This window comes from Nothoprocta perdicaria, unplaced genomic scaffold (genome assembly GCF_003342845.1).
Source record: "Nothoprocta perdicaria isolate Ctin4 unplaced genomic scaffold, notPer1 scaffold_136, whole genome shotgun sequence".
Taxonomy (NCBI): domain Eukaryota; kingdom Metazoa; phylum Chordata; class Aves; order Tinamiformes; family Tinamidae; genus Nothoprocta; species Nothoprocta perdicaria.
In genome coordinates this window covers 1,815,424-1,833,361 of record NW_020454494.1, presented here as the reverse complement: position 1 = coordinate 1,833,361, position 17,938 = coordinate 1,815,424, and the positions used below count along the sequence as shown (strand labels likewise).

The 17,938-nt window shown below is 33.3% G+C and overlaps 1 protein-coding gene across 1 annotated transcript in view; it reads left to right on the top strand.

Moving 5' to 3' along the window:
* Positions 1-17,938, top strand: part of CSMD1 (CUB and Sushi multiple domains 1) — a 471,181-nt gene that overhangs the window by 271,749 nt on the left and 181,494 nt on the right. Inside the window, exons 19-20 of the mRNA XM_026033888.1 lie at positions 2,702-2,890; positions 14,557-14,726. Coding sequence (XP_025889673.1) covers positions 2,702-2,890; positions 14,557-14,726 — 359 coding nt within the window. The remainder of the gene's footprint in view (positions 1-2,701; positions 2,891-14,556; positions 14,727-17,938) is intronic.

Here is a 17,938-nt window from a genome sequence, read left to right as displayed (position 1 = left end):
TTTTTTTTTTTCTTTTACCTGCTGGATAGATGTCACAAAGGCACCTGTATTTTAGTTTTGTTTATAGTACAGATTATGTACTTTCTAACGTAGAAATCTCATAATTACTTAGTCAGAAACTCCACTCAATTGCTATTGATTCGTAATTTATATTTTTCTCAGCAATTTCCYCATTGCCTAAATATCTGCCAAACCATCTCTATCTGAACCATTATAGTGCTGAGCAGAGGTCATGTGATTTCAAAACCTTGAAATTTTGTCTACCAGAGCTGATTTGGTTCATAGATCACTTCTAATATTTTGGGACCTTCTCACAGGAAGTTTACTATAGGAAAGGATTTTTTTTTTTATTATTTTGTTCATTACGTCAACTGCCAGAATGCTCAGAATCTTTGGATTAATTTCTTCCTTTGACTAACTGGTAACTGGTAGCTATCAGTCCAATCTCCAAGATAAAAATTTTCGAAAAGAGACTATAAATTATTTTGCATGGTCTGAATCAGAAAAAAAAAAAAAAAAAAAAAGAGAAATATTCATGATGATGGAGGCACAAATAGTATAGTTCTTTTATTTGACAACTTTCTTCATAAGCATTTTTTGGAGAAGCAGTGAAAATTCTTGCTATCCCATAAGAATGACTTCCCTGTAGGTGCCTCATTCTGGGGAAACAGTTCAGGGTCATGAATTTCAGTTAATAGAGATGACATAAAAAACAGACTATTTTTCTCCCAGTTTTCATAGGTGGCACTCATATAAATGACATCTTAGCTTTTTTGTATCTTATTCTAAGGAAGAGAAAATARAGTCGTTAGGGGTCAGACCTACAGCCCATCTTCTACAGCATCTTATCTGTAACAATGATCAGTAGTGATTACATAGAATAGTGCACAAAGACAAGAAGAAAGTTAAGAATTAATTAATTAGGAAAATAACTAGCCTAATCAGGATGGGCTTCATGATTAATTTTACCAGTTGAATCTTTTCTCTTTGAATTACTTGTATAGGTAACAGAAGTTACTGTTTCTGATTTCAGTTTTATTTTTCTGAATTTATTTATAAACTGTATTTATTTATAAATTACTATTTATTACTAAATTACTATTGCTCTGTGGTTCTATTACTGCTTTTTCAAAGTATTTAAATAGAAATGTTGTGGTGCAGACCTACAAATTATTCTCTGTAATTTTGCCAACTGACAAAACAAATGATTATTATTTTTAATTCTTCATATCCCCTGGAAAAGAACAATCCATCAAGAAAAAGTCAAGAGCAATTGAGTTTAGGTCTATATACTTCATGTATTTGTATTGACTGGTGTAAATAACTTTTTTCTAATTCTTGTTCAATGATGAAAAAAAAGAATTTTGAATTCATGTTGGCTAGTTTGACATTATTATTTATTGAGACCAGCATACATTGTTAATTGTATTTAAGACTCTGGTAATGTTATCTATTTTTATTTAAATAGCTATGGTAATTATTAATTGATAAAATATATTTTTCATGTAACAATTTGCTAGATTTGATTTTCCATGGTATTTTTATTGTTACATGATGGAAAAATAGAATTTTAGTTCTACAGATAGAATAGCTTTATTTTCTAGTATTCAAAAAATAGATACTTTTTGTTTCAKTTTTCAGCTGTGCAAATTTTACCTAAATATTCTCCTAACTCATTATTCCTTAAATTTTTATTAATCTCACTGATTCAATTTACAAAAAAAAAAAAAAAAGTGTTCTTTTAAAAGTATTAAAAAATGATGTGAACAAAACTGAAAAACAGTCTATACAGTTCTTAATCCAAGTGTCATTTCTTCTGAGAACAGTGGGAATTCCAGAGTAGGTCTGTATCTGTATGTATCTACTGTGAGCTAAACAGGTCATTTAAGTAGTGCTTAAAAGATAATTTTGTCCTTCAAGAGATATATTACTGTTTCTTGCAACTGGTTAATGTTCATGTGAATTTCCCAAATTCTGTAGATTTTCTTGAATTTGGTAACAAAAGTGAGAACAAATTCAGGCCCTTTGAATCTGCTTAAAAAATATATGGAATTATAGAATCATAGAATCCTTAAGGTTGGAAGGGGCCTTTAAAGATCATCTAGTACAACCTCCTTGCACTCGCAGGGTCGCCTAGAATAGAAATATATATTTACTTTCTATTAATAGAAACTTATGAGATTTTTAAAAGGCAAATAGATAGAAAGCCTCTATTGGAGGGTAGAGTTTTACTCAAGCACATTTTTTTTTGAAAATGTGATCATACATTTTCTCATTTGCTTGAAGTTGCCGTTGATTTTTTTTTAATTCTTAGAATTCTTTTCATTACCTAATGAATTTTTAAACCATAAGTCTTGCGCCTAAAGCTGTTTGGGAGTTCAGAGGAAATGAACAAAGGATTATATACAAAGGATGCAATTAAACAAAATTATAGTGAACCACTTATGGTACAAGCTGATTACAGCCCTTGAAATTAAGAAAATAAATGTAGCACATTTGGAACACAATAGATATCTAATTACTGTATATATGACCATAATAGAAATATAGAAACAGCACTCCTTTATAGTAGAGAAAATGGCTCTGGAAGACATATTTCCAAGTGTTTTATACTGATACTATGCAACTAATATATTTAATATTTTTTAACATGGGYGACTTGTCCTATACACCTAATCTAATTATGTTTTATTGTTTGCAGAATATGATCTGGAGCCATGTGATGATCCTGGTGTTCCTGCCTTCAGTAGGCGAATTGGTTTTCATTTTGGTGTTGGAGATTCCTTGATTTTTTCTTGTTTCCCTGGATATCGTTTGGAAGGTGCTAATAAACTTACCTGCCTGGGTGGTGGCCGGCGTGTATGGAGTGCACCTCTGCCAAGGTGTGTGGGTAGGTGGTCACAAGCTTTCATTTCATTCATCAAATTGTTAATAGCACATGGCATGTAGCAGAATACTGCGTAGATAACAGATTGCTTGGGTTGAAAGGATTGGTCCCCAAGCTTTACAGTCTCTAGCGYTAGTTCAAGATGTAAGCAGTGCATGCCTCTTCTATTTAGAGCAGAAATATTAGAAAGAAGAGCTTCACAATTATACTAGCTTTTGAACAAATTTAGGTATGAGTTAGAATTTAATGGAAAATACAATCAGAATGAATTGTAGAATAAAATATAAAGGCAATAACTGAATTAGATGTGTTCTCCATTAAAAACAATGAGAAAAAAAAATCCCACTTTGTCTTTCAGGGTAAAGAAATAATGTTTAAACCTGGGAAGTGAAAAGAGCGTTTTGTAGAGGTTGTGATATGGCTATAAGGGTAATTTTTCATGTTTTTATCATAATTGTATTTTAAAAATGAGAATTCGCTGTTAAAAATTAATAACTACAAGCTGAGTTTGAGCATATAGCTCTTTTAGAGGAGTAACTCTGAGTGTGAGTTTATAAAAGACATGTGGTTACTGTATTTGGTTAGTGGATTGTTTTTATCATATGAAGACTGCTGCTTTGCATTAAATGTGGGCTATGAACCACCACAGGGTGAACTGAATCTGATCAACTTATGTTAATTTAATGCTCCTGAAATCTCAAATTACTAATCTTACCTCTAAATGGTAGCCTTAAGATGGTCTTGTTTTAAGTAAGATTTTATTTTATTAAGGAGGACAGTCATCATTGCCAGAATCCTTGTTTTTGCTTTTAAAGAACTTATCTATCTAAAAAAAAAGTATTTATGCCTTATATTTTTTTCATATATATCTGTATGTAATTGACGTATATGTGTGTGTATATATATATATTTTTTTTTTAAATGAAAACTATATATGATATATTTTATGGGAAAATATTTTAATTATGTTTTAATCACTTTGGTTTAATTAACTCATTATGACAGAAACATATTGAACCTAACTCCGTAACATATGGAGCTTGCTATCCATTTGGGAATTCTAGTTTTAAGTCTTTGAGTATTTTCAACTTGATTCGTCTTGTGTCACTGCCTGTGTAGTACACTTTATCTGTGAACATTGGCTAATCAAGTGTGCATCATTATCCAGGTTTAAAGTGTGTAGATGTCATTAGAATATGCACACAATGACCTCTAAAACTGTATGCATTCAATTTTCCTTAATTTTTAAGATGGGTTAAACTATTCCATAGTTATCCATGTGTGAATGGAAAATTAGCTCCTTATTTATTTGTACTTAAAAGATGAATCTTAACAAGTGATATTCTCTGTTAGCTTAATGAAGATACTGTTAGGCTATATTCATCAACATGTTTACATCTTTGCAGTATATCTATATATAGAGAGAGAATTTGTAGAAAGCATACAGTTGAATGAATAAAAACCATACTAATACAAAACATATTTTTTTTTCTCCTAAACAAATCACCGGCATATTTTTTGAGGACTGACGAAAAAAATGGTAGAGTTTTAAGGAAGAAAGGCATCTTAAATAATAAACTTCTATGAATTCATTTCTTTTTAAAGTCATATCAAGGTGAAATAGTTTAAAAAGTGTGATTCTGTGTTTTACACTTTACAAAATGTAAACAAAAATTGTGGAGCAGGTCGTTACTCTGTATATACAAATATTCGTATTCTTGTAGACCTGTCCTCAAAAAAAAAAAAAAAAAAAAAAAAAAAAAAACCCACAACTAGAAGACCAAAAGATGATTGGATATTAAGAAAAAAAATGAATAAAAAAGCACAAATAGTAATTAAAGTTGGAGGTTGCAACCTCATTAACTATCTCTGTGGAGAACAGYTATGGGTCTATAACCAGCTGTCCTCCACCAACTGATTCCAGTATTATGACTGGGAATTCTTGGCCTGCGAGTATTTTTTAATGGATGGGATTCAGATTCAGAACCAGACATCTAAATGTAGCTACGTCTGCATTGTAGCTGTGCACATGTAGACCAGATATAATTGCCTATAACTGGAATTAAAAAGTTACTGAAGTCAATAGAAAGCCTGGAGAGCAATCTAGATACCAGAATTCAGGGATCTAGATGAGAGTTAGATGAATTTGGCTCAATRAGTGATGCTGCCATTATAGGTGAAACACAGCAGAATTTGGTGACCTTTATGTCCTTTTGGATTAGCATCTGTGTTYCAGGCAAGTTCTCATGTCATCTCAGGTAATATAAGATACCTTTGTGTGCACAACCCAATCAGGCATCATAAACTCAGCTCTGGTGAGGCCGCACCTGGAGTACTGTGTGCAGTTCTGGGCTCCCCAGTATAAGAGGGATGTAGAGCTTCTCAAGAGGGTCCAGAGAAGRGCAACCAGGATGATTAAGGGAAYGGAACATCTCTCGTATGAGGAGAGGCTGAGTGAGCTAGTCTTGTTTTCTCTGGAGAAGAGAAGGCTAAGAGGGGATCTGATTAATGTGTATAAGTTCAGGAAGGGAGAATGCAGGGAGGAAGGGGACAAGCTGTTTTCACTGGTGGCCAGCGATAGGACGAGGGGTAATGGTCATAAGCTGGAGCACAGGAAGTTCCGTCTCCAAGTGAGGAGGAACTTCTTGACTGTGAGGCTGACAGAGCAGTGGAACAGGCTGCCMMGGGAGGTTGTGGAGTCTCCTTCTCTGGAGGTCTTCAAAACCCGCCTGGATGCCGCCCTGTGCCACATGCTSTAGGTGTGCCTGCTTGAGCAGGAAGGTTGGACTAGATGATCTGTAGAGGTCCCTTCCAACCTTGTATATTCTGTGATTCTGTGATAGCTCTGTAGACTATTGGGAGCTAAGATAACTAACTTGTGTTTTTGCCTAAAGCATATAATTTAATCAAGTATTTACAGAAGAAATTGTAGACAAGGCTATGTCATCATTATAGTTCCTTCTTGCCACAGGTTATTAAAAATTAAGCTTTTAAATACAAAATGTTTTATATTAATTATGAGTATTTGTGATTTTTGTGTAAACTTAGCAAAAACAACCCCTTGATTGATAATTGTTAATAGTCATAAGAAGTTGCAAAGAAGTGATTTTTCCTTAAAGGCTTCAATTTTGAAGATACATGTGGGGAAYACTTGGGTTTTATTTGAATTTTATAGAATATTGAATTTATTATTTTATTTTATTCAAGGCTTTTCTTGAGCACTGGTCTTCGTGTTCAGCATTGCATGCAAACTTTATAATACTTCCTTTTTATTTTTCTAAGCACACAGTTAAATGAAGATACGACATCCAAAAGACATTTTCAATGGTACTGTTAATAGTGAATTTCTTGTGCCCCGCTAAGTCATCTCAAGGAGAAACCTGCTTGTATCACATATGCAGAACCTGTCTTTGGAATATCAAACTCCAAGTTACACAAAATGGGGGCAAAATTGGTATGATTTTTGATTTCACTCTGACAAGAGTGAAACTCCAGACCTGTCTTCATAACCAAGCATTGCAAATGCTGTAAGGAACATGAAGGCAAATGCTGAAAGAAACACGACGGTGTAGTGTTTTATCCCATCTGGCAGGCAGTATGTTAGGGATATGGCAGTGATCCACCTTTCTGTAAGATACAATTGTTTGCTGGAGAAATGAATATATTTTACTGCCTCTTTAGTTGAGTTCTATTTGTTAAAAGTGACAAATTAAAGAATCTTTAAACTGCATTAGGAAGAAGTGAATAAATATTGAAATATATTTAGTATGCACTTAATGAATATGTATGCTAACTGTTGTGACCACAGTGGAAAAATATGAAAATACTGCTTACTTACATTTTCTAAATCTTGAAGAATTAATTTAAAATGTATCAACAGATGCGTAAAATTATAACCGCTGCCAATCTTATGTATACATTCATTCCTTAAGGGNGGGGGGGAAAGGTCTTATTTATTGAAAACTTTGTTTTATTCTAATATATTTTTCAATAACTTTTAAGTAGAATTATTTGTTTGAGAAGTTATATATCTGTTCCCAAAATCCTTAGTTTGAGGCATTTGTTAGGAACAAATTAGTGAATACAATTATATATTCCATATTCATGGAAAGATCAAGTAAGTATTATGAATTTTGTACACTGAAAATTGTGTCAGAACAATCAGATATACAGTCAGAGTTGAAGATTTTATTCAAAATTAACATCTTGTTATTTCATTTTCATGTTTGACCAATATATTGTTCATTTATTCAGTTTCATTCATGTCATAAAATTTGAACAATTATTCTTCATGGAAATCTTATTTTGAAGTTACATGCATTCAACATTCATCTAAACTAAAGGCTCAAAGACTTTCAATTTTCAGTACATAAATTCAATATGAAATTGTTCGTTCACATTTATGCTCAATATTTTTTAGCAGACATGAATTTAATTCTCTTTAAAGAGGATTCAGAATGCATGCCAGAAGAACGTTAAGTAATAGGGAAATGCTATTTTCTATAAAAAGTAGTGCCTTCTTTGATCTATAGAATTTCCAGTAAGTTAATTGTCCTGGGGATATTTTTTTCCTCTCTAACAGTCTTTTCTCTTTCCCATTCAAACACTCATTTTAGTTCAGCTATTATATACTTATAGAATCGTTAGCTGTTTTTAGCTTTTAGAAAGACATTCTTATATGAGGTACTGTAATGAGGAATTCATAAGCATTATCTTGAAAATTCTTATAGATTAATCCCCATGATATGAATGACATATTGCAAGCTTGCAAAGGGTGCCTAAGTATCAACAGTTAATTTAATTAAGTACTGGGCATTGAATTAGCCATGAAATTATAAGAGTAGTGTATCCAATTACTATGCCAGCCACTAATTTGATCACCTGTCTTTTTATGCATGCATAATTTAGAGTTATGGATCCAATCATATGTTGGATTACTGACATGATAAGTCAGTAATTTATGCAGAGACCAAATTGAGACCTCACTCTTTTTTTTTTTTGTAAGTTCAATTTTGAATCCATTTGTAAACTGATTTGAAGACATCTTTCCTTAAATCCATATGCAAGATCCCCATTCATAATTGTTCAAAAAAGTTTTTTTTTATATTGGTATCAGGTGGTTTTAGGAGAAATCCCCTTTTCCTCACTTTTATCTATCCACTGTATATAAAGACTAGGACTGTTGATCATCTCACAGAAAATATTTCATTCTGTATTCAGTCATGTAAAACAAACAAACAACCCTCTCTGCTTTTTCATTCATAAAGAAATTTCGTTTCCTATAAAAATTTATTCAAAAGGACTCAAATAACAATGATTTGTCAAATCTCCCTATCAAATATGCTAGAAGTTGCTATCTGATTCAGTCTTTCACACCCAAGTAGTATTTCCTGTCTTTGTAGAGACAGTGACTGCATCAGAAAATTCTATCCTTTAATTATCCTTTAGTTAGTACCTTAACCAGGTACTAAAGGAGAATGCTCCAAGAAGTATTCTGTAGAAAGCACTGTCTGATATCACCCCCAGTATGAATGACATAGACAGTCTTTTGAAGGAGAAATTTTGGCTGATCATCCTTACATAACTGTGCTTTAATCATAAATGTCTAAATGTTCATTCAGAGTGTTCTCTTTTTATTTTTCTCCTCAAAATTTGTTATAATTGAGAGGAACAGATGATTGAAGGGAACTGAGATAGCAACATACATTTTTGTAAATGTGTGTAATATGCACAGAATTAATGGAGACAATTTTCTTGAGTTTGCTGGTATGGCTTATGTGTGGCAAAACAAGCTATTGGAATATAGATAAGATTCCCTTGATTATCTTTTGTCTAGTTGAGGTTTAGGAACAGAAAACAATGCTCTTGTTTTCCTCTTTCGTTCCCTGATGTTCCTGAGTTATTCTTTGTGTGGCACTGCATCAGAAGTTCATTACATTTTCCATCTGCCCAATTGCAAATAGTTATTCTGTGCYGCTTCCATTCAGTTTATCCAAAGAATTATAGTCCATTACAGTCCAAATGAATTGGATCTCTCTCCTAGAATTTGTTTCTCTTGGAAGTTCTTTCTGTATGTTTGTGCTATAAACATCTTTCTTGATAGATTTTAAGATAAGTCTTCTGAGCTGTTTTGCCACTGGAGGAAGGCAAAAATTCTCCACGATTGTGGGTTGGTGTTATTATTCTTTGTTTTCTTGGGAGCCGTTACATGTTCAGTTTAATTAGTGGATTCTAGTGGCAAATAGCGTCTCATACCTGTGRGAAATGGGATATGTGCAAAGGCAGAAATGTGATATGAAACAGAAGATACTCCGTGAGTACAGACATTTCCAGGGTTAGATGGCTGCTTAGAGGAGGGGTAAGAAAGGAATTTAGATGGAATTTAGAGTCAGTCTAAAGGCATTTGGATTGACTGACACTCTACTCAATACTGTGGCTGTSAAACTTCCCATATTATTAGAGTGGAAAGTTTCTTCCTGTTCACAAAAATAAAGAAAAAAAAAAGAAAAAAAGGAGTCAAATAATGATATAGTTTTATTTCCTCTTCTCACATTTAGGCATTGGGACATCCCATGGAAGTAGGAGAAAAAGTTTGAGTTTTCTCAAACTTTTTGAGAAAGTTTGAGATGGTTCTTCAAATKTTCCTTCCTAGTTTTCCATACTGCTTGTTTGTTTTTTAATGCTTTGCATGTTTTCCTGTCTATTTGTCTGTTTTACTTGTACCCTGTCTCCTTAAAAATCTTTTAAAACAATTTTGTCTAGGACATATCATGAAAAATACTATCTGTACACTAACAACTAATTTGTTTCAAAGTAGCCTTTTAACATGAGCATTGCACAGTATCTAAGAACTATGCATCAGTGTAATAAGCTTATAAATAGTGTGTTTTTAAATTACATATAACTTCATCTTCCATTAGCCATTTCATCTCTATAACGTGTTACTAAAACAAGCTGCAACAAAATTTAAGCCTAAAGATGAAAAAATCAGCTGCTTAATATTTTCATTTCARATTTAAATGATGTTACTTGTTCATTTAATTTTTCATAGTACTTAATTTTCAATAGTGCATTAATATTGTACCTGACCATAATCTTCACTGAGGTATTGCTCATTGATAGTCATGTTAATAACATTAATTTATCATGTTCAGTTGTTACAGTGAGTAGTACATGAATATTTAATGATAGAGCGACAAAATAAATTGCTGTCTTTCTAATAAGTTGCTTCTTTTTAATAGTTTACTACTATTTGGCGCAAAATAATTATTATATTCAATATGCTTTGTCATGTTGCAGCATACAGTTAATTTACATGGCAATTGAAATGTGAAAACCTTGTTTGCCTGAAAACCACTGAAGATTTCTTGGAACCGTTGAGATTTTACATTCATTGTTTTTTTTTTWAAATTCTCTGTAGCATAAAATTTCAATCTGAGATTACCTTTGAGAAGTCAAACCAAGTCTGAAAATGAGTATTCATTTTTAGCTAGCTTTTATGCAGAGTTCTCATTTAAATGATGTGTGTTGGTCATGGGCAGGAAATCTTCAGTAACATTAGCATTTGAATCTCTGCATTTTCAGGTAGTAGGAAGGTCAGATATGCACTCAGGATTCTCTGAGTTTGGGAAAACTGTATTTAACTGCTGTCATATTTACATTAATTAATTTTAAGTAGATTTTCACTTCATAATATATAAATTATTAAATCTTTAAGTAGATTTTAATTTCATATAACTCGGAGCTATTTAATGGAAATTTAAAAATTTTAAGTTTCTTCATGTTGTATCTTTCAGTGTCTTTGTCTTATATAATTGCATGTTTAGAAACACAACTGCAGGAAGTTTACCTTTTTTGAATCCTTCTCTGCCATTGTTTGACATAAAAATAAAGATTTATTTAAATTAGTATCTGAAAACCAGTGTAGCTGAATCTTCAAATATAGAGCAGTATAATGATTCCAGTTTTTATATGTTTCAGAATATTTCAGAATATTTCAGAATATTTAAGGTTGGAAGGGACCTCTACAGATCATCTAGTCCAACCTTCCTGCTCAAGCAGGCACACCTAGAGCATGTGGCACAGGGTGGCATCCAGGTGGGTTTGGAAGACCTCCAGAGTAGGAGACTCCACAACCTCCCTGGGCAGCCTGTTGCACTGCTCTGTTACCCTAACAGTAAAGAAGTTGCTCCTCACCTGGAGACGGAACTTCTTATGCTTCAGTTTGTGGCCATGACACAGTTTCATTTAAAAAAAAAAAAAAAAAAAAGCCAAACACAAACAAACAAAAACCCTGAACGCTAATGGTTTTCAGATGGTGAATAGTGGACACTCTCATTTTGTTTTCAAAATGAAAGGAAGGGGTATTTGTATATGAGACTTTTTATCTTAACCATCTGAATTCAGAAGGAGCCTGAGGTCCACCTTTTGCTTTCTTTCTACGTTTTAAAGTTTTTTTATCTTGGAGAGATAAATAATGTAGGGATGGTATCTTTATGACTCATTGTCAGGCAATTTTGCTGTTATRTGAAAACACAGAATGCACTGTATTCCAGCTTAATCTGTGGTCCCTTTTGCCCTGGTGATAGTGCCGCGTTACCATCCTACTGGTTAACAATATTACCCAACAGGAAGATAAACAGAACCTATCATCAGTCTGAATTCAGATTGTTCTCCTGTTTTATGAACTCCTACATCATTTTGTAAATACAACAAAGGTGTTGTCTATTCAGTAAAAGAGCTTTGTGCTCTGCTAAGATATGACTTTTATTTCATCTTTTCTTGGAGATCTGCTTAAAATCCTGTCAAGCATTTTAGCAAGATGTCAAGAAGAAAAATAATAGAGCAAACTTTTTCACTAAACAAAGTTATTGTTATTTTTTTGTTTTGTTTTGTTTTACATGAACTGTATTTCAAAGCATTTCAAGAATCTGTGAGTTGTGTTTGTTTTATAGAATCTGTTTTCATATTCAGGAATTGTCTGATCATCTTCAAAAGATCTACTTTAGACAGTTTGCCTTTATCCAATTTAAATTGAGAGAATGAAAACAAAGCTAGACCTATTTATATGAATAAAATTAAGTGAATTTCTTAAACAAAAGGACAAAGAGTGCTGTCAAGCATCTATTCCAGACAGATTGCATTCAGTATAAGGAAAAAAAAAAAAACAAAAAACTATTCAATAAGGTAGCTTTTTTCCCATTTACTGCAGCCCTCAGCAAGGTGACAATAGACTATTAAGATGCTATAGTAAAAGTAAAGCATAAATTTTCTCCTAAAATATTTTCCCTCTGGATATAGGTAGCATACTCAATAATAAGCAAATGTTGTGTACTTTGAGTGAATAAACTTCTAATAAACTAATAAAGTAATAAACTTAGAAGTAATAAACTTCTAATCCAATTATGTTGCATCTTGATTTTATTTTTGTTTTTTGCACAAAAAATAATGACTTACTAGAGTCAATGAGAAGGAACAGAAATATGAATGTATTTTTCTAATCTAATTGTCCAGTAGGTGTGTGGCAACAATGAATGTTGATTTGTAAGTTACTTCAGAATTTTATTTCCCAAATATTTAATGTATGAACTTCCTTGAAGAAGTGGTCATCTTTCCCCTGTGAAATGCCATATTCATTGTACTAAAGAAGTTAGTCCACATTTGCTCACTTTATGACCAACCAGTTTTCTAATTCGTTTATGTGAAGCAGAAGTTGTAGAAGGTCCTTTCTTAATTCACCAGAGACAGAGGAATGAATTGAATTTAGGTGTCACATACTACAGCTTCATGTGTTAATTACTACTCTACTGCGGGACAAGGAGAAGAAAATATCTATTGCAGATATTTTAAAAGAAAAAAAAAATTACGTTTTCTGTACTGCGGTGTAAAATATTTGAACCAAGAGGCCATTTCAGTGCCTGAACACTTCCTACTGCCTAGCACAGGCTCTGCACGTTGCTGTTCATGACTTCTGCTATGAGATTTTAGCTGATCTTCATGGTGATCTCATGGTATGGATAGAAAGAAATCTTTCCATGGATATGGAAATGGTCAGCATTTCCATGGAAAAAAAAAAAAAAAAAAAAAAGGAAAACATACTTAAAATTCCCTCCAGGGGAAAAAAAAAAAAACTTGGGGAAGCTAATTGAAATTGACATTACTTTTAATATCCCCTGGTCCTTCCCCTCATTTCTTTCTTGAATTAATTGTAGGAGATACATCTAAAGTACCAAAACTGTTGATGCCTTTTAGATTTTTCAAAAGCATGAAAAACTTTCGATGATGCCTGTAAAGGCCTCTGAGTTTTAAACTCAGTATTTTTAGATTATTTCTATATAACATCAGTTTCTCTCTGAAGATATTTACATGATTTTCTGATGTCCCTATGGAATGTATTTTCAAAGTTGTCCTTTATGTATGTATCTGATAAACCATTATCAGGTGTACTTAAAATTTTACTCCTCTCCCAGCTACACACATACACATTTTCCATGAATATTCATTTTAATGTCTTTGGAGTCCTAGTTCTGATCTATTTAACATATACAGGGAGAAAGAAAAAAAAAAAAAGAAAAAAAAAAGAACGAAGAACAAACTTTAAAATCAATAGCATTGCTACACTAAAAGAAAAGCTCTTCAGGATTTTGCATTTCTTTATTATTCATTGTTTATTTTTATGTCAAGCCATGAAAGATATTCAGGTAAAAATCTGGATTCAACTCAATGCACTTTGTCTTTAGGCAGAACAATAAGACCTAAATGCCATTCAAGCATATCTGTATTGTTTTTATGTAATTGTAGACAAATATCAATATTTTATGTATCATGCGATATTTTTAACACCTTTTTAAGTATCTCAAATATTTGCTTCAGCAGGATAACTTTTTTTTTTTCTATCCCTTTGGATGTTTTCATTTTGTATACTCAAATTTATATTGTACATTGTTAGTCCTAATTCATTAAGTAAACTGCGCTCACAGGCTGTAATATACCACTTTTCTTCTTTTCTTTGCAAGAGAGCAATGGCAAAAATCTCTACAACTGACAGTATCTCTAAGTTCAAGGGAACTATCTACTTAGTCATGACTGATGCCAATGTATTCTTGAATRTATTCTTATTTTTTTTTTATTCTTGTTGGGGAGGGGGAAGAATTGATTGATTTAAAGATTCTTTACTCTCAGCATTTTCTTTAATCTAATATTTATTTGTAAATAAATTGAGCAGAGGATTAAATGCAGGCAATGAAACAATGTTACATTAATTTGCCATGCTACCACAATAACTATATTTCAACAAAATTTTCAGTTTTTATGGAATCAAGCTGACTTTCATGATAGGTTAGTCTGATTGGAGGACCAAGGAATAAAATGGAGGTAAAGTGGACTAGATAAAAGGACCCAGGTTTTCTTCAGTATAAAACAAGGTATATAACAAGTATATAAAGGGAAATATCAGAGATATCAAGGTTTGCTGGGTTTTTCTAGAAGTTTGTACAATGAATCTGAAGTCCAACAGAAACATACTTACTTTTCCTAGGTAGCCAGCAGTGCTTTAGAGTTTTCTTAAGTTTAAGTATTACTGAAAATAACCTTTTTTTTTTTCCCTGAAATCGATAATTCACTTTTTTTTTTTTTTTTTTTTTTTTTTTTAATGTGCATGTTTTCTGTAGCTGAATGTGGAGCAACTGTCTCTGGACATGAAGGAACATTACTGTCTCCAAATTTCCCATCTAATTATGACAACAACCATGAATGTATCTATAAAATTGAAACGGAGGCTGGGAAAGGAATCCATCTAAGAGCCAGGAGCTTTCAACTGCATGAGGGAGATACTGTTAAGGTAAAAAGAAAATTGTTCCTGTTCCTACCGTCTTCAGCACTCATATGTGTTAACAGCTCATATTTTAGCTTTTTGTTTGTTTGTTTGTTTTAACTTTGTTTCACTTTCTCAAATACTTTGTTTCACATTCTCAAATGGAATTTAAATTCTAGCATCACTTTTATTCATACCATATTCAAATAAAATATAACATTAGGAGTAATATGATATTAAGAGTGCAGTGGTATTTATGGAAATATTAAACTGTTGTCAAATGCCACTAGACAGGTGTCTGAGAGTCTTTCAGTATGTTGTTCGTTGTACTAAACTTGAGAGATGATCATTTTTTAAGTATGAAAATTTATTAGTTTTAAGAGATTTTAACAAGCCTGGAAGTATAACTGAAAATATATAATTATATATTATATATTATATAATATAATTGTGTGTTATATTATATGTATATATATAAGTCATAGAATCATACAATCCTTTAGGTTGGAAAGGACCTTTAGACATCTAGTCCAACCCCCTGCACACGCAGGGTCACCTAGAGCACGTGGCACAGGGCTGCATCCAAGTGGATTTGGAAGATCTCTAGAGGAAATTCCACTACCTCCCTTAGCAGCCTGTCCCAGGACTCTCCCACCCTCAACTGTCAAGAAATTTTTTCTTAAGTTTCTGTAGAACTTCTGGTGCTTCAGTTTGGAGTCATTTCCTATAGTCCTATTGCTGGCGACCCCAGAAAGGGGCCGGCCCACTCCTCCTCACTCACCTCTTTCTTGAGGTATTTATAGACACTGATCAGATTCCCCCTCAGCCTTCTCTTCTCCAGGCTGAACGGGCCCAGGTCTCTCAGCCTTGTCCATGTCCTCAGCGTATCCTGAACCAGATGTCCATGGTGTGGGTCTGCAGTGTCATATCTGCTCTGCCTGCGCTTGTCAGCGATGGGGCCCTTAGAGGCTGTTCCTCCAGGCTGCAGCAACCCCACAGTGCGGGGGGGGACTCCAGACATGGTAAAACCCGGGGTCACTTTGTGCTCGGGAAGCACTCCAGAGCTAAGCCCCCTTGTATGGGCTGCACCAGCCAGAGTCCCCTGCTTGTTGTGCGGTGCCTCTCTGCTATTTACACTCAGTCTGGAAAGAAAACCTAAAATGTGAACCAGGATGTGGAGAGCTACTGATGTCTGTACATTTTTCTTTTCACAGTAATACTATAACTATAAGGTTGTAATTATTTTTAAAAGAACGGTTTATAATTACTCATGCCATATTTTACTCATGCCAAATTTTAGGAGCATTATTAGTTTCTTACTTTGCCTTTTGTAGCAGTGGCAATTTTGTTTCAAAGTAACTAATTTGTTCATTTGAAAAGAAGCCAGCCAGCTAACCTACAGTATTTTAATATTGACTCAAAATGTAATTACAGAAAATGATTTGCCTTCTTTTACTCTTACTTTGGAAGTAACCTTTGAACACACTTTCTTAATATAGAGAGATTTTTGAACATGTAGCACTTCATTTATGTATAGAAAATCATGAAGTTCATCTAAGGACTTGAACATATATTCAAGTACTCAATAATTTTTTTTTTCTCTATTTTTTTTCAATGTTCATTACTACTTCAAATCATCAAATAAGTCAGAATTCAGATAGCAATTGCTATCTGGAAACATCGTAACACCCCATTTTAGTCTTTCAGAAGTTTCTATCTATATTTCTGTCTTGATTTTGTTGGTTTTATTTGCACTGAATGCTTTCCATTTCCATTTCAAATATATTATTATTATGAAGGAAATATTGCTTGCCATACTTTTATTCATTATTCCATTTTGAATGGTAGCTTACGTGTCTTTCAAAGAGGACTGTTACAATTTGAACTTAAATACTTCCTGTGAAGCACAATGCACTGAGAGATAAAAGGAAGGTGAGGGTATTTTTAAAAAAAAAAAAAATGAAAAGAAGAAGAGAAGGAAAAGGGAGCTTCCCTGTAAGCACTGGCTTTACTAATTTAGGCATTTCTATCTGCACTGAAGAACTTGCTCTGTTTTAATAAGTACACACTGATTTGACCATGAAATAAGCAAAACCTTAGCAGTCTCCAACACTGTTAGAATGTTACAGCCACAAGAGCAGCATTTTCTCCACCTTTACCTACAAAATCTTTGCTAATTAATTCCTCTTCATGGGTAGCCCCAAGAATTTGGCTCATGTTTTGGCTTCTAGCAAGAGCAAAGAGAATTGAGTAAGTGGGAAAACCATATGGTCAATATTGTCCATTGCTCCTGTTTTCCAAGGCTTAACTGTGCAAATCCTCCAAATTATTTTCAATATGAATAGACATAATAGTCAGGGAAGAATTTAATTGCTCGCTGAGCTGCTCAGATACTGTACATGCGTCTCCCAATAGCTTTGCCCTTACTAAATTTATAAATATAAATAATTTAACAGACTATCTGAAGAGGAAATCCTTAAAAAATGTGAACATTCCAGAAACTAAATTATCATTTGGAACCTTTTATGTGGATGTCAAGTATACTTAGAGGTATTCCCTGGAGATGTGAGAAAGATTTTCTTGAGAGAAAGCTGTTCCAAGCAATCTGTTAGATACTTTCTTCTTTTACAGATCAGTAAACATCTACACTTAAAAATTGTCACATAAGCCTTCAGGTTCCTAAGGAAACAGAGTCAAAACTATGACTGTGTCTGTTCCACAAGGTCTGTTATCTGATTCTGAAGGCCAGTGACACAGCACAGCTTGAATTTATACAATTAAACTCTTCCCCTACAGCCTCTCCAAAATTTGTATTTATAAAAATGTATTCTGTTCTCTCCCCACTCTTGAAACAGGATGGCCCTGTTGGAATCAGGTCTTGGCCTGTGCAAGACCCCGCATCTTACCCAGATACCACCTGGAAGACTGCCGATTGGCCTAGGCCAAATATTAACTTAAAATATGCTCAAGGTTAAACAACATGGATACCTGAATGTTAATGTTGATGATATGTCCTACCTTTGTTTATTTTAGTTGTAACTAAGATACTTAGATTTTTTTTTTAGCTGTTATGGAACATATCCAAACTGACTGAAGTGCTTTTTTCTAATCTTGCCATGCAACATGAGGAGCTACTGTTTGACTGCCACTAGCAATAATGTTTTGTGTTAGTTTAAAATATGCTAGCTGAAAACAGAGAACACTCCAAGAACTTATCATAGGGAGATAGCTAGAAAAAG